Source organism: Myotis yumanensis, unplaced genomic scaffold, assembly GCF_028538775.1.
Source record: "Myotis yumanensis isolate MYYU_CA2020_CCGP unplaced genomic scaffold, mMyoYum1.0.hap1 SCAF_14, whole genome shotgun sequence".
Taxonomy (NCBI): domain Eukaryota; kingdom Metazoa; phylum Chordata; class Mammalia; order Chiroptera; family Vespertilionidae; genus Myotis; species Myotis yumanensis.
The window spans coordinates 2,735,158-2,756,797 of record NW_027223765.1 but is presented as its reverse complement, the minus strand read 5'-3'; the positions used below and the strand labels follow the sequence as shown (position 1 = coordinate 2,756,797).

The 21,640-nt window shown below is 58.3% G+C and overlaps 1 protein-coding gene across 3 annotated transcripts in view; it reads right to left on the bottom strand.

Annotated features, from left to right (window-relative positions):
• The window catches only part of LOC138992506 (testis-expressed protein 264-like), an 84,302-nt gene that overhangs the window by 14,277 nt on the left and 48,385 nt on the right, over positions 1 to 21,640 (bottom strand). Inside the window, exons 1-3 of one of the 3 annotated variants that reach the window (XM_070391360.1) lie at positions 12,419 to 12,508; positions 11,572 to 11,637; positions 8,939 to 9,230 (exon numbers count right to left, since the gene is read on the bottom strand). In XM_070391360.1, the coding sequence (XP_070247461.1) occupies positions 8,939 to 9,196 (258 nt within the window). In that variant the 5' untranslated portion in view covers positions 9,197 to 9,230; positions 11,572 to 11,637; positions 12,419 to 12,508. Of the gene's footprint in view, positions 1 to 8,938; positions 9,231 to 11,571; positions 11,638 to 12,418; positions 12,509 to 19,974; positions 20,435 to 21,640 lie in introns of those variants that run through there. The other 2 variants (XM_070391359.1, XM_070391361.1) reach the window with 2 other exon arrangements.

Sequence of the window (21,640 nt, the reverse complement as noted above, 5' to 3'; positions counted from 1 at the left end):
AGCTCAGGCCTGGCGGAACCACCAGCTCCAAGAGACCATGCAGCCCCAGGCACCAGGACAGAGAGCACTGCTTTTCTGCTGGGACCCGTTCATGGCCCCGGCCTGTGGCATCCGCTGCAGGACTCACCACCCCTTCAGTCATTCCTCCAGAAGCACGCCAGGCCCCGTGCTGGCTGTAGGGGGTGGCAGGCAGCAAGAGCACATTGAACCACAGGTTGCTGATGAGACTGTGGGAGAGCCCCTGCCCCGTTCCCTCAGGCCCCCAGGCCTCCTCTCAGCCCACGCCCCATCCAAGGCCCTGCCCCTTCCTGGCTAGGCCAGAGATGGCTGGTCCCCCTCCAAGTCTCTCTGGGCCCCCAGGACCAGCATCCCACTCTGCTCCCCTCCTGCCTCCCACCAACCCCAGCCAGGTGGGTGCCTGTGTGAGTCCCTGACACTTCCCAGGCCTGACTCCAGGCCTGCAAGGCCCAGCACTGGCTTCTCCTCCTGCCACCTGAGTCTGTACCAGCCCTCGGGCCGAGCCCCCAGAGGTATATATGTTTCTGAATCAGAGAGACTAACCACAGACTGCGTGCTCTCAATCCAGGTTTTCCTTGGTCCCCGGATGCACAGGGCCCACTGACCCCTAAATTTAAACTCCACCTCCACTTGCTCCTCTCCCCAGCCCACCTCCTCAGCACCGTGAAGTCCCTGTCACCTGTTCTCACCTCTGCCCTCCTTCTGGCCTTTCTAAGCCCTGTCCACAAGCCCCTGGGGTCCCTCAGCTCTGCTCTGCCTTTCTGCTCTGGCCACCCCAGCCTGCCCTTGGCGGCTCACTTGGGCACCGACTCCAGGCTCTCACCTCTATGCAGTCCCTGGGGGTCACTCCAGCTCCCTGTGGCTCTGGTCCCTTGCTGCCCCTTGAATCCTAGGGCATTAGGCCTGGCTCAGGCCTTTAGTGGCAGGAAACATGGGACAGTGGTCAGGACCACACCTCTGGAAAGAGGCAGGCCTGGGCGTGAGTCCTGAGTCATGTGATTCCAGACAAGTTCCTTGGTTTCCTGGAGCCCACTCCCTTGATCTCTACGCACAGAACTGTCCTATTAAACACTTTGCATGAGGCCCTAGGCTGGGCCAGCACTCAGCAAATGCGCCATAATTGCTGTCGGTAGGACACAGGCCAAGTAAGTGACCCTTGGCCTAGAATGCCCATCCACCCAAACCTCTGAACATGTACCCCCTCCCTGCCCATCCTTCAGGTTCAAACACCCTCTCAAGGAGCCTTAGGGTGGCTCAGTGGCACCCCATCTCCCACGCCAACATTTTGCTGTAAACTCTTCCTCACATCAAGTCTGCGTAGCAGCACAGTCACTTCTCTGGGCCTGAGGCTCCTCCCACCCAGCCAGGCAGGGGTGCCGGAGATCTCTGCAGTTCCAGCTCTTGTCTCTAGATGGTGCCACGGCCCCACTTCACACCCTAAGACGAGGCAGGCCCGAAAGACTGGAGGTTCGGCAGGGTCAGTGCCTGCTGCAAAGCCCACCTTCCCATCCCTGACCCTAGCAGCCTAGCGGGACAAAAGAAAGATCCAATGTAAGTTACATGGACATGTGGACAGGAGGTCACTTCATCTCTCGCAACCCCTGGACCGCCTGGGTTTGGGACCTAGGTATTTCCTGGGATCACTTCAGCAGCTCAGCATCCTCCTCGGTCCCCAAAGGCACCAGAGCGTCTGTGACAATCCGCTCAGCTAGACGCTCACGGTTCCCCATTCCCCTCCAGGATGAAACCCTAGCCGGCGTGCAAGGCCATCTCAGTGGCCCACACAACATGCCCAGAATTGCCCGCACACTCACTGGCACCATTTCTGCATCCCGAGGTGCCCTCAGGGCCCAGAACCCAGTTGGGCAGGTGCCCACTGCATGTCTGAGTAGCAGGAGGGACAAACCCAGGCTGGGGCCCAGCTCGCCTGCCAGCCTCCTCTCGCACCCACCCCCGCACAGGCCCACACAGCCCTAGCATCTGCAACTCCCTAAACATGCCGTGCCCTCCCGTGCTTCCTGCCTCCGCGTAAGCGACTTCCTCTGCCTGAAATGTCCTTCCTCGTCCTACTCCAGAGTCCCTTCTCCTGAGAGACTGCTGCTCACCCTTTAGCTCAACTCTCCTCCTCAAAGCCTTCTATTGCTCCCGCCCAGCAGTCCCTCCTCTGATCCCAGATGCCTGTGAGGGTCCCAGCTGGTGTGGCTCAGTGGATGGAGCGTCGACCTGCGGACTGAAGGGTCCCAGGTTCGATTCTGGTCAAGGGCACATGCCTGGGCTCGATCCCCAGTAGGGGGTGTGCAGGAGGCAGCTGATCAATGATTCTCTCTCATCATTGATGTCTCTATCTCTCCCTCTCTCTTCCTCTCTGAAATCAATAAAAATATTTCTTCAAAAAAGAAAAGAAAAAGGAGGAACTCCTCTCACAGGTCAGTAAAGCAGCCGGTAAGGAGACGAGGCTACTGAAATCCTGGAGGTGTCTGGGGCACAGGTGCTCCCTTCCTGCCTGAGCATCCCCTCAATTCCACCAGCGAGGACACTTGCTGCCCCTCCCCTGCCCTGGCCAGGGACTCAGATGCTATTCAGCAAGCTCACCTCCTGCTAAGGAGCCCCAGACTGAGCTGGGTCTGGGAGGAAGCTGAACCGGCACCAGCAAGGAGGTGAGACAGGCCCTAAGACAAGCTGGGAAGTGGCAGGGCTGGTCTCAGAGCAGGGGGACTCCCTGGGCTCCCAGGCAAGCCAGGCCCGCCTCCAGGGGTATGGCCACAGAGGTAGTAAAGGGCTCAGAAGGTGGGAATGTCCTGATGGAGAGAAACCCCACCCATTGAGGGAGCCTGGGCTTGCCAATCCCACCTGCCTGCTCCCTTCCTCCCTGTCGCAGTCATTTCTCTGGGTACCTGTTCCCAGAAGAAGAGCTGGGCCACAACTAGCACCAGCAAGGAGCACACCAGGGAGAGGGATACAGGGTAGTGGGAACCAGCACTTTGGGTGAAGGTAGGCCCATTCGGAATGTGCCCTGAAAGCAAGACTAGCAGAGGCTCTCCTCTGGGCTGTGAGGCCCCCCGAGTCCTAGTATGTGAGATGGGGCAAGGGGGTCCTGCCTGAAACCTAAAGCTTCCGGGTCCCAGCTGGCCCCACTGCCCCTTCTGGAGAGGCCTCACAGGACCCTGAGAGGCGAGAATGAAGAGAGGCTCCCTAGAGACCTCACTGTGCTGGAAACTGGACAAGATCGATTATCTCCCAAGAACCAGGAAGGAAAATGATGTCCTCTGGCTCAGACCAAACCCAGGCCCAGGCCCAGGCCCACACCTGCATAACCTCACTGCCTGCCATTCGCAGGCCCAGAGGGCTGCCTGACTCCTCCCTGGCTAGCCGGCCCGGCCCAGAGCTGCCCCAGGTAGGAAGAGCAGGAGCAGGCCCCTTCACTTGCCCGGTGCCCCCAGCGGAACAGAGCAGCCGCACCTGCCCATGGCTGGAGGCTGAGCTGTGGACTCACTTACCCTCCTGAGTCCTACAGGCCAACACACCAAGCCCCGCAGGTCCCACCTCCCTGGGCACTAGTCAGGAAGGACCTGGGCAACGCCAACCCCTGGGCCGGAGGAGAGGACCTGTACTTCAGGCTGAGGGGAGCGGAGTCAGCAGGATGCCCATCTCCAGAGTGGGATCCAGGTGCTTTCTGGGAACTCCCACCTAGAAGTCTTCCAGGGCATTGTTCACCCCCAAGCATAATCCTAACACCAGGTGTACCTGACAAGGTGCTCACCACCCGCCCAGTTGCTGTCTTCCACGCATCAGCTCCTTATCTAAACAGCACTGTGTTGCCCTAGCTGGACTGGCTCAGTGGATAGAGCGTCAGCCTGCGGACTGAAGGGTCCCAGGTTCGATTCTGGCCAAGGGCACATGCCTGGGTTGCGGGCTCGATCCCCAGTAGGAGGTATGCAGGAGGCAGCCGATCAATGATTCTCTCTCATCGTTGATGTTTCTATCTCTCTCTCCTTCTCTCTTCCTCTCTGAAATCAATAAAGAAATACATTTAAAAAAAAAAATAAACAGCACTGTGTTGCCCTAGCCAGTATTGCTCAGTGGATAGAGCATTGGCCTACAGACTGAAGGGTCCCAGGTTCAATTCTAGTCAAGGGCACATGCCTGGGTTGTGGGCTCGATCCCTAGTAGGGGGCGTCCAGGAGGCAGCCGATCCATGATTCTCATCATTGATGTTTCCATCTCTCCCTCTCCCTTTGTCTCTGAAATCAATAAAAACATATAAAAATAAAATAAAATAAACAGCACTGTGAAGTAGACACTGTTACCAACGCTGTTTCTGAGACCCAGAGAGCAAAGCTATTCAGCAGAGGTCACACAGCCAGGCAGCGATGGAGTCAGGATTCGAACTCAGGCAGACCAGCTCCAGGCCTGTGCCAACAAGCCACAGCCACTGGGGAGCCTGAGGAACAGGCCCAGGCTAGGGATGGCTTCGCCCTGCGCTGCGCCTCCTCACATGCCCAGGCGGCCTACAGAGGGCAAGGCCAGAGGGAAGTACAAAGTCCAGAGGCACCGGCCCTCAGAGGCAGGGGCGGGTTCCAGGAGTGCTAGGCACCTACGAGGGCTGCGGACAGGCCTTGTCCTTCTTATTTAGCCCCGAGAAACAGCCACCCTGAGGCAGGGATTCTCAGAGACCCAGAGGCTCGCCCAGCACAGCTGGCAGCGGGGAAGCCTTGATTCAGATCCAAGAGGACAAGCCCCAAGTCTGCGCCTGCTGTACCTTGCCTCTCCCCCTTCCAAAGGCAGCTCTGCTGCCCTCCCAGGGTTGCCCACATCGTTAACCCGCAGCGGAGCAAAGGTCTGACTCCATCTGAAGAAAATCATCGAAGGGTACCTGGTAGGGCATGGCCTGAGCCCTCAGGAAATGCCAGCCCAACCCACATTCCCACTACCCTTGGTGAGGGGTCACACCTGGGAAATTCCACTCCCTCACACCTTTCCAGGCTCCATGTGACCTCGGTGCCCCCTCCTCCCTCCACCCCCCACCCCCCACTCAGAAGCTCTGCCAGCCTCAGCCCCTGCAGACCCGGAGACCAGGCTGACTCTCAGTGGCCCGGGAGAAGGACCTTCAGTGGCAGTCTAGCTACTGAAGGCAGAACCCAAGCGCAACCAGTTCCCCCACCCACTCCATGCCCGGGCAAGGGCAAGCACCCCTCCCAGGCCTTGGCCAGGTACTGAACCAGCCGCCCCACCTGCCTCAGCCAGGCTCCCCCAAGGGCAGCGGGCAGGTTGCTTAAACCCCAAACATAGCAGTGAAGGTGACAGCAGCAAAGGGTGGGGCAGGAGGTGGACTGGAGGGCCAGGCTGGCAGACAGGACAGACCCATGGCCACAGTGACAGCAGCCCAGCTACTAGGGCCTGTCCACGGGTCAGAGATGGGCAGGATCAAGTGAGGTTCTCGAGGGCCTCCCAGCTCCATTCCCCTCCCCTACACCAAGGCTCCCCAGAAAGGAGAGGGCCATCTTGGAGACTGCCAGGGTCTGCCCACTTCCTGCCATGTGCTCCCTCTTTCCTCCCCCGACCTCCACCAAGACCCTCAGGGATGGAGAACAGAATATCCTTCCTCCTGCCCATAAGAACCACTGGCTCAGACCTTGCACCTCTTCCCACCTGGAACTCCAGGATACAGGCTGACTGATATGCATACATTAACCTACCTACCTGCCAATCTCTAGGATACATATGCTCCAGCAACCTCCGATATGAATGTGTCTGCAGCAATCGCCATGATCTCGCCTTGACGGTGCCCTTTCCTGTTACTTCCTGGACCTATAGCCAGACCAGGTGAGGCCTGTCTGGGAACCAGCCTCCCCGTGGCCAGCTGAGGCCTGGAAGGGGCGTGGCTCGGGAGCTGGCAGTGGCTTAGGGGGTGGGCAGCTGTCAGGGATCAGGCAGGTGGCCACCTCTCAGAGGGTCACTCACTGCCTGCCTGCCTGTCAGAGCCTGAAATAATCTCCCTTCCTCCCCACGTTCACAGAGAAGCGGGTCTGGCTCCCGCTGGGCTGAGCTGGGGAGGGAGAAAAAGGGGATGGGACACTCAAACAGCTCAGCCGACAGCCCATCCCTTCCTTCCCTGAACCACAATATGCAGGGCCCCACGCTGGCCACTGCTGGGGGCGGGGGGGGGGGGGGGGGGGAGGCAGCCTGGGAGCAGAAAGCTTGGATTCCTAGGCTCCCTTAGGACCGGATGGGGCCTCTCGTCCAGGCTCCCCTGACACCCTCCACTGAGAGGGTCTGAGGGCGGGGCTCCTTGGTCCCCATAGTGCCCCCGTGCCCAGCAGAGTGGCACAATATTTGTTGGTTAGAAGCAAAAAAGTATGAGTGACCTGAGTGAGAGAAGTGCCTCAACTCCTGCCACCTCCTCTGCAGTCTCCCCTACGGCATCAGCAGCGTGGACCCTGTGGCCTCAGGTCCCACAGACAGCCATGAACTCTCAGAGGTCTGGGGTTCCCTGAAGCTTCTGGGATCTCTGCCAGCTCCCCGAGTAGGTGGGGACTAAGCATCCCTGACACATCCAGGTGTCAGGATGTGACCCAACTCTGAATGGGGATGCAGGTACCCTAGAGTGACCCAGGACCAGAGGGGCCACTCTGACCTATACGTTCATCCTCTGGCCTGGATCACCAGGACTCAGCCTAACCGCTCAGCACACCTCATTAGCATGAGTGTCTTTTCCACCCTTTTTTATTGTTGCTGTGAAATATCTGTTGAGGGCCAGGGGCTGGGGTGAATGCCTCACCTATGCCACTTAATTTATCCCTTGCCAGCCTACCTATGAAGGCAGGTATTTTAACACTCCTCTGCAGATGAGGAAATGGAGACTCAGAGAGGTTATGAAAAGCCCAAGATCACACAGCAGGACAGTGAAGAGACGGAACCAGAATCCTGAAATGCTAGCCACGAGGCTATCTACCCAGGTGATATTCCCAGGCCACGGTCCCCAAACTGGCACCCAAGTCAGGCTGCACCCACTAACCCTGGTGGCCCACAGGGTCTACCATGCTTCCAGGACAGCTGTATGGTGGGCTGTGGTGGAAGCAGTGGCTGGGTCAGGAGGCTATATGGAGAGTGCCACATGCCAGGGTTCTTCTATCTCTTTTCCCTGGACCAGCCTCCAGCACAGACCCCAGGTAACCTGCTGCCTCAGCCACGCCCCCTCCTGGAATGAGCCCCTCCAACCCGAGGCAAAGTGCTGCTTCGGGAACAGGTGGGAAGCCACAGGACGCGCCTCCCTCCCACCGAGGCCTTACAGAGGCCGACTGGGCCAGGTGTGGAAGGGGCAGGGACTTACACAAGAGACCGCTGCAGCGGTGGAGGTCGGGCACCCTGCCCAGGAGCTTTCCACGGGCCTGCCCCATCTCACTTGGGTCCCAGGGCTTTCGACTCCCACTTACTGCCATCACCCAGGTGTGTGACCTCAAAACCTTAATGTCTACTCACCCCTCAACCAGGTTATGTCACCCCTCACCAGAGCCCAGCCCAATATCCTCCATGGCCTCTCTGCCTCATCTCCTTCCTTCCTCCACCTGCCACCCAGTAGCTTCCTAAATCGCAGATAGCAAACTGTGCTGCACCTTTCCTTCCTCCCACTGCCTGGCCCATCAACCCTTCTACCCTTCTCCACTCCCCGGCTGGGTCCTGCCACACTTCCCGGTCACCTATGTCTGCAGGCCCTGGCTGCTGCGGTTCCCTTAGCCACGAGGCCCTTCCTGGCAGAGCAAAATCCCACTCGGGCAGAAGGCCCAGCTGAAATCTAGCACCTCTCTGAGCCTCCCTGGCAGACGTGAGGCACCCTCCTCCAAACCCACAGCTCTAAGGTCTGTGGGCACCGAGCACCGTGCCTTGTTGGAGATTCATTTGTGTGAACCTGACTCGCCAACCGCATGAAGCTTCCTGAGGGCGGGGCCACATCTGCTCATCTCCAGGGTGCGGGTGTAGAGCAGAAGCAGGCAACAGAGAGCCAGCACACCCTTGTTTTGACTGAATGCCCCAGTGAGGCCTGGTCAGGAGACAATGGGTAGGCTGTGGGCCTTGCCCACGTGAGCTCTCCAGGCAAGGAAACCAGAGCCGGGGATTCCAAATGCCTGGTTTGCCGAGGCTCAGAGCTGGAGGCTGAAGAGCCCTTCGCAGGGGTGCCAGCCCATGCAGCTGTGGGACCGCCCCTGCATTGCAGGAGGCCACATTGGTGAGCCCTGACTCACCGCAGGCTGTACGTACAGCTGGACGCCCACAGGGTGCCAGTGATGCCGGCTTAGTCTCTGACCCCAGCATTTTAGACATTCTGGGCAGCTCACTTGGCTCCACTTGCCCCCAAGGCCCTCTCCAAACCAGGCAGCTTGACATCCAAAGCGATGCCTTATAAACAGGTCAGGGGTCGCCAGAATGACACAGGGTGAGGGGTGGGATTCCAAGTCCCAGGCCCAGAGCCTACCCCCTCAGGCCTTGAGAACCTGCCGCCACAGCAGGAGAGCTGAAAAAGGGAAGGCACAGAAATACCGCAAAACGACCCCAAACCCTGGGCAGGATCTGAAAGGCCTGGCCTTAGAGCACTGGCCCCACATGGGGGTGAAAGAAGGAGGGACAACAAGAGGAGGCGGCAGCGGACAAAAGCCTGGCTAGGGCCTCCTAGTGGGATGTCCCCTGCACTCCGAGGCCCATAGGTAGCCATGAGCCAGGGGAACCAGCACACACTCCTAGGAGGGAACAGAAGTCCAGGTTAAATCTGGAGGGAGCTTTGAGCTCAGAGAGGAGGGGTTTGCAAGGCCCACTCAAAGATTTTCCCACCACTTCCTGAGACACTAAAATGCCCCTCCCCCAACAAGCCCTGCCCCATGCCCGTCCACGGGGCAGAAGTCCAGTCGGGGCCCAGAAGGCTCCTTACCATGTGCGGGTTGTCATAGTAGACGGCGATGGAGCGGAGCCTGGGACAGACACTGCAGCTCTCCGTGAAAAGCCGCCCTGTCTCGCTGTAGGGCCCCACGTGGAACTTGTAGGCCACGGTGACATTGCGGAAGGGGGGTGAGCCGGCACTCACCGCCACCCCAGCCAGCAGCCCTGAGTACCTGGCGAAGGCCAGCAGAGTCAGCAGCAGCAGCAGCGCCAGGCCCCCGATGAGGCCCAGCAGTAGCAGGTCCGACATGGCTCTGTGCTCCCGACGCCGCACCCCAAGGCAGCTGCAAAGGAGACAGGAGAGAGAGGCTGGTAGCCTGCTCTGACCAGAGTGCCCACCTGCCCGCCAGCCGGTTCTGGCCCAACCCCAGCCCTGCCTTGGGTGCTCTGACCCAGGAGGAGGAGTGGCCAGAGGTGTTTACACATGGAGTGACCTAGAAGGGAGCTACAAAGGATGACTGAAGCCACAAGCCTCCTTATTTCTTAACCACAATCACTGAGGCTCTCGGGGCTGCTGTGCCTGTCAGCTGGCAGCCTTGGTCATACTGGGGAGACTGAGTCATAGAGGGCCCAAGAGTGAGTCAGCCAGGGACATACTCCCAGCCCTGACCAGCCTCGTCTGAGATGGACCAGACCTCAGCCAGCCTGCCCTTCCCCCACATGGCCTCTTCCTCCCCCCAGCTAAGCCACACTACCTGCCCAGCCTCCCCAAGCCTCATGGACCGCTGCCAGAGAGGACAAGCAAGTGCCAGGGGCCAAACACTTATTAACAAACAAGGAAACCATGAGGAACAAACAGGGGGGGGGGGGGGGGGGTTGCCACAGAAAGAGACTCTCCTAGGAAATTCTCCTCTGCTAAGCACATCTGGCCTGAGGAATCTTGCTATCCAGCAAGCTCACCCATCCAGAACCAGAGGACACCGGATCAAAACAACCAAAATTCAGGCTACGCTTCCCAGGCTTGAGCCACCACCAGCGCTTACAAGCTTCAGCCCACTTTTTCAGCCTATAGATTAGAAACCGCCAGGAGAGGAGGAGGAAAAGGCTGCTGGAAGTGGAGACACACAACAGGGAGAAGCAACAGTTACTCATCCCTGGCCTGAGCGGTTCATCCCATGGAGGAGGAGTGCTGGCCTGGGGCGGAAGGGGGGGGGGACACCACACCTGGGGTCCCTGTCCCTTCCCACCCCAACATCTCCAAGTGTTTAGAATTTAATTTTTATGCTTCTGATCTCCCGTACCAGGTAGTTCATAGAAAGGCATCTTGGGAGGGTGTGTGTGGCCGCCTCTTTTTTCCTTTTTGTGTCTGTCATTTATCTGACAATTCTCCCTCCTCCCCACTGGCCTTCCCCCATTCCTCCTATTCCTATAATACAAACAATAAAGACATTCAGGAGAAGCAAACTATCCAGGAACAGGCCCAGGGGCACCACAGAAGCTGGTGTGTGAGTCCTTCAAGGCAGACAGCCCAGCCCGCCACGGGGGGTGGGGGTGGGGGGCAGAGGTCTAACCCGAATCACGCTGCTTGGTATTTCTCGACATAAAATAAAACAAGCGCTACCACGCTGTTTGGGTCTTTTCGTACTCATTTAGAGAAAGCGCGGTTGTGCTGTTTGGGATTCTTCGACAGTGTTTTTTCAATACCCCCTGGGACTCAAACGAATCGTATGTTTTCTCGATATAAAATCTCAGCAGCGCAATCGAGCTGCTTGGGACTCAAACGGTTAAAGAGGGAGGAAAGCATGTGACCCCAAATATTTAAAATTTAAAAGTTTTGGGCGCGCTGAACGTCAACCCTTGAACCCAATGGGACACCTAGCTCTATGGAATAACTGGTTCCCTGTGGTTCTGTGTGCCAAAACCTTCGGCTGAAATACTGTCTTTGGAGTCGACGTGCACACAGAACGTCGAAGCCCCTGGTGTCGTGACGCCGAGGTGTCTCCCACTGGGGTTCGCACCCACGGGGTCCTGCCCCCACAGCCGCGCCATCCTTTGGACGCAATTCCCTGTCCTGCTCAACTGGCCCCGGGTCAGTTTTGCTCCTCCGTTTTCTTTGATGGTGCTGGTGATGATGATGATGATGGATCGCCCACGAAGTACTTAACTAGATGCCAGGCATTGTCTACGTGTCAAAACGAGGCTGCTTCCTTAATCCTCGGAACAAGGCAGGGGCGGCTGAGGACGTCAGTGGTTAGAGAGGAAGACACTTGCCCGAGGCCACACAGGTGCCAAACAGACGGGACCACAATGCAGGCGGAGGGCGGGCGCCAGCAGCCTCATGCCTCCTTTCCCACTTTCCCTGTCCTCCCTGGTGGCAGGCTTTCCGGAAAGGCCCACGCGTTTCACCCACACTGGGCATCTTGGAGGCCCCAGCTCTGGGCTGGGCGCTGTGTCCCCTTGCCCAGCTGCCTTGGGAGTGACCAGCCCCGTCCGACCTCCCCTCTGGGCTGCACGCTCCCTGTCCCCTCCAGGAACGTAGTTCGCACCTTTCTCTTCCTCTCGTGCCCTGAAGGCTCAGAAAAGGGGGGACATGAGCCTGAGGGCCCAGAGCTGCCATCAACCCGGGAAGGGCAGGCGGGGGAGCAAGAGACCGAGCAGGGGGGCGGTGGGGGACGGGGGGCTCACCGGGAAAGCCAGGCTCCCTTTCAGCGGCTCATGGCATTCAGCGCGGCTGGGACCCGGCGCTCCGTGCTGGGGGCAGAGAGGGGAGAGGCGCTGAGCCGGAAAGCCAAGCCCACGGGCGCCCCCAGCAGAACCGCGCCCCTCGTCACAGGGCTGCGGCCTCGCCACCACGTCCCCTTCGGGAAATCGGAAGCCAGGCTCGGCCTCACCAAGTCCACGGCCCCAGGGCCCCGCGCCCGGCTCCGGAACAGCTCCTGCCGCGGAAACCTGGGCAGGCTGGGCCCCGCCCGAGCCTCTGGCGGGGATCGCCTCCCCGGTGCCGGGGTGCCAGGCGGCGGTGCCGCGCCGGCTTCCTGGAGCCGCTCACGTGCGGCGCGCTGGCCCGTGAAGGGCCCCGTCGTGGGCGCGGCGGGCCGGGCTGCGAGGGCCTCCGGCTCCTGGCGCCCCCTCTGCCCCGCCCCTTTCTCCTCGGCCTCGACCGCAGGGGACTCCAGGCACCCCCGCAACTTCAGGGGCGCTGAAGTTGGCAGCCCAGGCGGCGGGCTCGGGGGACGGGGCGGAGTTAAAGTGCGGCTCCTGCCTCCGTCCCCCACCCACCCCTCCGCTCCGCTGCCTCGGGACGGGCCCGCACCGGAGCCGAGACCGGGGCTGCCGGGGGCGGAGGGCTGGCCCAAGGTCGCGTTCGGGCCCTCGGACCCGGCCGGGGCCAGTGGTCAGGGAGTCGAGGTGCAAAGAGCGGCCTGGGCCGCGGGGGTCACGGAGGGGGCCGCGCCCGGGCAGACGGAGGTCCCAGGCCCCCGGCGCGCGGGAGGCGGCCCGGCGGGAACGCGCTCCCCCGGCCCGGCCTCACCTCAGCGGCCACCCGCCGCGGACGCCGACGCGCAGGCGGCTCCGGGTTCGGTCGCGGAGCCTGCGCGCGCCCGCCTCGCACGCTCGCTCCGCCCCCTCTCGCGGCGGGACGTGGCCGTGGTCGTGGGCGCGTGCGCGCGGGGCCCGGAGGGCGGCGGCCTGCCCCTCCGCGTCTCCACGGCAACGAGCGTGCGTCTGTCCTCGAGAGCTGTCAGGGGGCGGGGCGCCCCGGCACCTTCCTGCCTCCCGCACCCGGCGGTGCTGGCGAGGGCACCAAGACCGCGCGGCCCCAGGCGCGGAGGGAAGGCTGCCGGGTGGGCCGCGATGGGGAGCCAGGCTGGGGCCCGGGAAGCCGAGGTTTCCGGCATTTTTGCCACTTTCTCTCACTGAGGCTTCACGACAGACCTGGGACCAGAGCAAGGCAGGGCCACTTGCTCCCGTCTTAGAGCGGAGTAAACTGAGGCCCGATCTGAACTCAAGGAAGAAGCTAGTGGAGCCAACCTCCGACAGCACACATATCAGCTTCCTGCCTCCAACTCCACTGCACTCCACCCGCCGCCCAAAGCACAGGGGGGACCTGTCCCCCAGCCAACATGCCAGGACAATCCTAGGGGCTGAGGATACCGAGGGAACAAAAAACCAAGGCTCCATCCCCCGGGGAGCTCGCCAGGGCCAGGCCCCCTCCCAGGCTCCCTCCTCCTGGCCCTGGATGCAGCTGGGGGAGGCTGGTCTGCCCTCAGCTGAGCGTGTACCAGGTAACTTCCGGGCCAAGTGTGAGCTCCTTGAAGACAGGTTCCATCTTCAGCTCCTATTTCTGAGGACCTACAAGCCTTTTAGGGCCCCAAAGGTAAAACCGTAAAAACCCTGCCCTCCTGAGAGGCCCAGCCTTGCAGTGGAAGCAAGTCTTGCTGGGCCACGAGTCACCTTGGTGCACCTGACACGGAGGTTTGATGCTTGGGAAGGCACTCGTCTTATTGCAGAGCCCACTGCCCACTACTGCGGACTGAGCACACGGAGGCTCTCATAACCCCGGCTTCCTTTCCCCCAGCCTCACACCGATCCCTCCTCACCCACAGGGCCAGGCCTCTGGACAGCTGGCCCCTTACAGGCACTCGGGGCTGGGCCGGCAGGGTCGTGGCAGTTGTTTTGCTTGTGAACATCAGACACGTGACCAAACCTTTGGGTGCCCAAAGGGCCTGTGCACTGGCCATGATAGCGCTGGGTTCTGCTTCTCAGAAGCTTGGGGACTTCTCCCTCAAAACCCTTGTCTGGAGCTGCCCTTTCCTCATCTGGTCCTTTCTGCTCACTTCTTTTTAAAAAAATGTATTTTTATTGATTTCAGAGAGGAAGGGAGAGGGAGATAGAAACATCAATGAAAGAGAATCATTGACCGGCTGCCTCCTGCACACCCCTCACTGGGGATTGAGCCCGAAACCCAGTATCGAACCCGGGACCCGTCAGTCCGCAGGCCAACACTCTGTCCACTGAGCCACACCAGCTAGGGCACTGCTCACGTCCTTTAGCCTGGTCGGGGAACTCCAGGGCCCCACGTCAGAATTCAGGGTGTGCCTTAGTTGCTTCAGCGCCACTGTCTGTCGGAAAGGAGTCTGCCTGTGACTGGGACTGCAAGCCATCAGCCTTCAACACTTCCTCTCAGAGCAAGCCCCGCCCTTGGTTAGGATTCCGGCAAGGCCTCCGCTGGCCACCAGGAGGCTGAAGCCAGGGCACTTTCCTGGGGGGCAGGCTGCAGCGTCTGAGCAGAGAGGCTCACCTAGCTATGCCCCCACCCATGCTCCACTCCAGTCCTAAGTCCCCATAGCACATATTCTCCCTCATGAGCCCCGATTTGCCCTGTCTCCTGCTTTCCTCTGTCCAAGGAATCCCCACAGAGGATCTTTAATGCTCCCTCAGTAAATTTCCAGAGTTTTCTCCCAGGGCTCCTCCCCTTAAACAGGGAAGAGTGGACACTCCCCTCCGTCCCCCAGCTCCTCAGGTTCCAAAGCCCTGGCTAGTTCTCTGGGAGGCAGTGGTTCCATCCTCTCACTCATGACAAATGGAGAAGGCTCATGTGGTGCTGCCAGGCCCCAGCCACTCAGCCTCTGCAGGCAGCCCCTGCAGGACTGAGGCCCAGTAGCCTCACGTCCCCTGAGGCAGCTTCACTGTCCTCTGGAGCCTGGAAAGGCAGTCCTGTCAGATGAGCAAAGGCAGGAGGCGGCTAGCGAGCTTACTGCCACGATCACTGCAGGGTCTGTCTGCCCCCCACCCCCATGCTATCCCTCTATGTTGTTACATCCCTTTCACCACTTGCCAAACAGCTGTGCAGACAATTCCTTGATCAAACAAGATTGCCTTCTTGAGTTTAAATTTTATTTTACAAAAAGAGAAATAAAGAAAACTGATAGGCAGTTATACTGACTTACAATTGTTCTGTTTGCTTTTTTAAAAAAGTGACATGAAACACAAGTAAAAATAAATACGTCATAGAAACAGCCAGTTGCCCAGTCTCTGGGGCAGGAGCACCTGCCCTGTGAGAGGAGGGAAGCCCATGACTACACTGGCAGAGCACCAGCCACAGGTGCTCCTCAAAGCCAGGTGCAATCCCAGGCCTCAGGGGGCGTCCTGAGGAAAGAAGACGGAAAACCAAAGCCAGGTGCCAGGTCCCTGGGGTCCCCAACCCCCCCACTCCTGGCAGCAATGTGGCCTTAGTGGTTATCCACTGCGACCCCCTCAACCCACCTGGACCTCCTTCCCGACCCCTCTGGAGAGGGTACAGGAAAAAACCAGTCTTGAGCGGGCTAAAGGGATTCTTCTGGTGAGTCCCCAGCCCACCCTGAGTAACACAACCAGACAAGTCAGTTTACACTCATGTGCACATGAGCAGGTGTGCGCATGTGCACACACACACTCACAGGCACACATACACACACACACACACACACACCTGGGCTGAGCTCTCTTCCAGAGGAGGGTCCTGGATCAGGTCACAGTATGAGGTCCCCCCTCTTCTGAATATCACCCCAGTAGTGGTAACAGAAAGTACCCAAATCTCTCCCAGCCTCTGCCCCAAAGACTCTGCAGCCTGCCTGGCTACCTCTCCCGGACTCAGATGCACCTTTTCCTCAGTCACATAGGCCCGAGAGAGGGGAGAGGCAGACTCAGTCCCTGAGAGCAAAGAAGTTGGACATCGCCTGCTCAGGAAGTTCATTGTAAGACTTGGGTATTCATAAAAGGCCCAGGGCCAAGCTAGTGGCACAGACAGACATTTAGGGTAACAGTGGAATACACAGGGCAGAAGAGAAGCGCCAGTAGGAGGGGAATGGATGGGGAGGGTGACAGATGGAGAGAGAAGCACTCAGACAGGCCTGGAGGGGCAGGTTCCTGGGAACAGTGAGCAGAGGGCCAGAAAGTCTCCTGGGTCCACTGGGGAAAGGAGCGCCTCAGGAGTTCTGGTGGCAAAAGAGCCACTTAGCTGGGTGTACAGGAGGCCGTGGTTCGGGAGACTGGTCTTCTGAGGAATCACAGGGAACTGGGAAACAGGAGGAAGGGTCATGGCCAGGAACACTAGAAACAAGGAATGTGAAGCCCCCAGACCTTCCACATGGGAGGAGCACTCAGTTCTGGGGCAAGGCCAGGCTTGCACAGACTGAAGCAGACGACTTGCTCTGCTGACGACTTTGGGAGTGACAGTCCCCCCCCAGACGCCTAAGGTTTGGTTGTCTGTTTCCACCTATCAGCAGAACTCCCCTAGCTTTGCTTCAGACCCTGGAGTGGGAAATATCATATTTAGTTGTGAATCACAAGTATATAAACTTCAGACACTAATTCCTAGGGAAGAGAGTGCCAAGGACCAGCGTTATCCTGATGTCGGGAGATGACAAAATAGATGCTGAGCACAACTCGAGGTGAGGACTTTGCAGAATCCAATCTGATTCAACAGGGTTCACTTACTTTAAGTGGCTACTCTGTCTCTGTTCAATTTTTATCCACAGATACTAAGAAAAGGAAATCGCACATCACTACACATGGAATCCTGAAGCAAGTGTACCATGTTCCCTCGGTGAGAACTTAGGCTGAACCAGCCAGACAGGGCTTCTGTGGAAGATGAGGGAGGGGAAGTGCCCAGGCCGGTCTCCCACCTCCCTCATCTCCCCACCCCTCCCTCACGCAGGCCTGGATGGCAGGTGGAAGCCACCAGCAAGTGTCTCTATCAAAGCAGCTGCAGGACATGGCCCATGGCCTCAGAGACAGTTCCTGCTTCCCTCACACACATGCTCAATGCCTACCAGCACACAGGAAGAGGCAGCAGGGAAGTCAGAAGGGTTTTCACGGTCATTAAAAAAACAAACATGGAACTGGTAGCACCCCAATTTCCCGTGACCCTACCCCCACCTGCCTACACAGTATAAGCTGCATATATCGAACAAAGCCTTCTCCAGCCAGGTCTGCCGCCCGAAGGTATGGCCTCTCCCCAGTTATAGCAAGACCCAGCCCCTGGAAGCACTGGGTCGACAGCAGGCACGCACTGCCTCTCATAATACCCATTCACTTCCTGGTACCTCCAAAGCCCATGCCTCCAGTGACTGGTCTCAATTCCTTGCTGGAATAGTTTGTGGATTCTTGGAGCCTGCGGCTATGATGTTTTAGAGGTGCACACAGAATGACCCCTCCTTACACACACACACACACACACACACACACACACACCTGCTCTGGGATCCCAGTGCTCCGGGGCCTTGGAGGTATCAACTGTGGCCCAGGGTGTGAGTGCGCTCTGCAACCCAGAGACCTGGGGTAGCTCACGCCCTCAGCACCAGCCTCAACCTGAAAGCCCACACTGAGTCCACTCACCACCCGCTCCTGGTGCATCTGAGAGCACTGGTTGAAGTGCTAGTTTTAAATTACTAAAATAATTTGCATAGCTAAATTGTAGGTCTAAGGCTTCTATGAGTAGGAGAGTTAAGAGTCTGACAGGGTGCTTATGAAAAGAGAAAAAAAGCGCCTTAAGTCCCACTCTTGGTGTAACCGGACAGCGCGCGCGCACACGCACGCGCGCGCGCACACACACACACACACACACACACGCACTTGTACATGCACAACCCCATCAGCCATCTCCTTGTCTCTTCTCTGGGGACAACACCCCCGAGTGTGTAAGGCCCCCCCAACAACGAAAACCAGCTTGTGGAAGAGTTGCAGAAGCAGCTACTACTGGGGTGACCTGACTAAACTGCCTCCAGGACAGGGGAGGCAGGGGCAGCAGCTGCCCAGTGAGGACCCCCAGGGAGGGGGTGGTGCTCTGCAGACAGACACGGTGTGTTCATCATAAAGACCTGCCTGGAGCGGCCTCAGCAGGCAGGGAAAGCCAAGCGGAAGACAGCCAGTGTTTACGCCTAAAGACTAGATGCCCCGCCCCTGGCACTGGCAACAAGAAAGGGTCGACCCAGAATGGCTGGTATGTTCTTTTAGGACAAAGCCAGGCTTCAGGCTCCTACAGAGGAAGGGCTCCTCCATGTTCCTTCAGAGGATGGAGGTAGCAGACAGCAGGCCCACACTGACCATCTGATAGGCTGGGGAAGTCAACACATTTCCCAATAGGAAATCAAGTCTGTTCCCTCAACGCAGCCATCAATACACAGCGTAGTGAGCCTGCCTCTAAGTCTAAGGTCACCATAGGAGGATGCAACTCCAAATTTGGGGTTATTTACTTTCCAATAGCAAACTCCATGACCCCAAGTTTCCAGCTCCGTGGAACGAGTCTCATCCCACCAATTCTCCAGACACAGGAGTCCCTGGTCTTCCTGCAAAACGTGGCTATTTGGTGCACACCTTGGTCAAGCCTGGCTTTCTTTCCGTGGCCAGTTCGCCACCCTCGGGGATGTGCTCACCGGCAGCCATGGGGTCTGGGGTATTTTAAAACTGCCTTTCCCATCTCCTACCCTCTTCCCTACCCCAGCCTCCCCCTCCCGCTCCCAATAACAACAAAAAGACACATGAAAAGTCTAAATAATAAATAATTGCCCATAAGAAATAAATTAACTGAGCTCTCTACCAGGGAAGGCAGGGGCAGGAAAGGCCACTGGGACAGGCAGTGGGGCTCAGGTCCATCCCTGTGAAGCTTGTCCTTCCAGCCTCCCCACAGCACAGGGTTCCCCTCCCGCCTCGCAGTTTCTCTCCCTGGAAAGGGCTGCTCCGAGGCAGCCACTAGGGAAAGGCAGAGGGGCAATGCCCATTTCTCCCATTATCTCCCCCAAATTCCACAACCAATGTGGCTCTGAAAACCAGGGACTCAGGTTACCTGGGCTCTTCACCCACGAGAAGGAAACTTGTGGTTTCCACGGCTCTCCTGGGCTCACCCTGACGTTCGTTCTAACTGCCATGAACCACCACACTCTGATTTCCATTTTTCAAAAGATAAATTCATTTTTCCCCCTCATTCGTCCCTCCCTTCCTCCCCCCCACCTTCATCCCTGCTGTTACATACACGTACGTACATACATAAACACACACACGCACAGCACACATACCTGGTCTGCTTCCTTCCCACCCCCTAAAAAGACTCCACTCCACGTGGAATCGCAGTCTGCTCTCCCTGCCCACACTCTTTCTTTTCCCGCCCCTCCCTCACTCCCCTCCCCTCTCCAGGCCAAGCTAAGTCACCCAGTAAGGCAGGTCTCTTGGGAGAGAATGTTCCCAAAGACAGAGATGGGATGTGAGTGCCTACACTCAGAGGGACAAGCAGGCAAGCTGACAGCTAAGCAAGGCAGCAGGAAGAGAGGCGGGCTGCCCGGCCCTCCAGTCCTGTTTGGGTCCCTGATTTCCCGCGATTGCTGCTCTGCTGGAATTTTTTGCCTTTGTTGGGCTGCAGCAGAGCCCTGCCACTATGGTCACCCCCCTTCCTTGTCCTCTTCCTGCCCCTCCTGCCAAGTGCCCTACTCTCAGAAGCCCAGACAGCTGCCTGCCAGCTGGGTGGGCAACCTGCTGGGGCCCTGAGTGAGGTGGAGAGGGGCTCCCAGCTATTTCCCAGTGACCTCTATCACATCATCGTCCTTGTCCTCGTCGTCATTGGAGCTGAACCCCACCTCAGCCACCTCGTGAGAGTCAAACGGAGGCACCTGGGACTGGAGGAGGCCGCCAGCTGGGTAGCCCGTGTGGGAGGACATGTAGCCTGGGTAGACCGACATGCCCCGGGAAAGGTTGGTGGGCAAGACAGGGGTGGGGAAAGGGGCAAACATCCTCGGCTCGGACAGGAGTGGCTGTGAGAATGGGAGTGAGTAGCTGGGCAGCATCCCTGGAACAGAGGGGTTCAGCATGAAGGAAGGGGTGCTGGCAGTGACTGAGGTAGCCGTGGAAGAGGAACTGACGGGGCCTGCTGGCACCAGAGGGTCAGTAGTCACTGGAAACACCAGGCGGGCATCTGCCAGCAAATTGGACAGCTGGTAGTAGGAGGGGGGACTGCCCATAAACAGGGAGTTCTCCCCAGCCTGGGAGGTGAAGGGGGTGGTGAGGTTATGGTTTAAGGAGACGGGTGGCATGGCAAACCCGCCTGCAACTGGATACCCGTGTTCATACGGCTGCACGGGGGCTGGTAGATGGCCCTTCCTGGACCGCCGGCGGGCTGACTCCTGGGCAGCAGATGGTGTGACCAACTTCCGCTTGTGGCCCCTTAAATCCAAGACTGGGTGCCTGTCACCACAGGGCTGGCCGGTCACCAAGAGGGAACTGTTGAGGCAGTGGCTCCCAAGTCGAGGCTCCGTCCCAAGAGCAGTCCCAGGCACAGCACTGCCGTCCACCAGTTGGGCAGGGGGGCCAGGCAGGCCAGGCAGGCCGGTGGCGGAGCTGGGGGAGCTCTGGCGGGACTCGCGGGCAGCGGCCACGTCGGCGTACTGCTGCAGCTCGCTGAGGATCTCCGGGCTGTCGGGAGAGACAGGCCTGGCCAGCCCCTCAGGGTCGGGGGCTTTGGGTGATGAGGCACTGGGTCTGCCATTGCTCGTAGACTCGAGAGAAGGCCCCTGGGAACCTGGGGACAAAACGTAGGTGACTGAGAACCAGAATGGCCAGGGAGAAAAGGAAGATATAGGGGAAAGTTCCATGAAAGAACAAATAAATCCCATCCTGGGTCCCCAAAATTCAAATAGTTTGATGTATAAAGTCACCCAGTTAACGTTCCCCGAGGAAACAGGTCTCTCCTTTCCCTGATTGTAAAACTCCACAAGGTGAAGCCCACGAGGTCATGGACATGAAATGCTAAGTCATCAGTCTTATCCCCAGTCAGGCTTGCAGTGACCAGGATTGAAGAAAAGAGGAAAAGTGCTTCTAACAAGTCATCCATCCTGGCTTAAAACCAAACAAAAGCCTTGGCTGTGGAAGATGATGGGGAGGCCTGCTGGGGACTCCTGGAAAACAGGCTCTGGCCTGGGCCTCGGCCACATGTGGAGCTGTTAACTCGGTGTGATAATGCTGCTGGCTCAGAGGGGAATGCCCTTGGCCTTAGGCTGTGTGTGTGAAAATGTTTAGGGGTAAAAGTGACATGATGTCCTCGATTTGCAAATAGTTCAGATAACAGGAAGGGAGAGACAAAAGCGAGTGCATGGCGAAAGGAACAGTCATTGGTGTTGGCTGCTCACGGTGCCGCTCTATCAACTGGGCTGGCTGTGTGCACAAAAAAGCAGTCTAGCTCTCGTGCCTCCCGGAGAAAGGATGGAGGAGAAGCTCTCCCACAGGGGAGCCTGGCCAGAGCACCTCACTGTGAATGAGCCCGCACTCTTTAACCTGGCGATCCGCCCACGTCTGGGGATTATGCTGCAGATACACCACGTGCCTGGGAGACAGTTCTGCATGTGGAGTACAGCAATCTGAGCACCCCAGGACAGGGGACTTGGGACGTAAGGTGCTGTCCCACCCAGCGGCATCCTGTGCACGCCCTCCAGGAGGCACAGCTACAGCAGATAAGGCACCAGCCCTGGGCTACCTATTGAGTGAAGGACTAACCAGTGTATTACAGTAAGTGAGCATTCATTTGAAAAATACGAAGGAAAGTTATACACACGTTTTTTATCCAAACAGGCACACATGCTTTTTATCCATAAAGACACACACATCCCTGTACTGCATTCAGAATATCTCTGAAAATGACAGGCGAGAAATGACTGGCTAGAGGTATGGCGGGAGAAAAACTTACTTTTCACTTTACCCCTTTTTGTACCTTTTGAATCGTGAACCACGT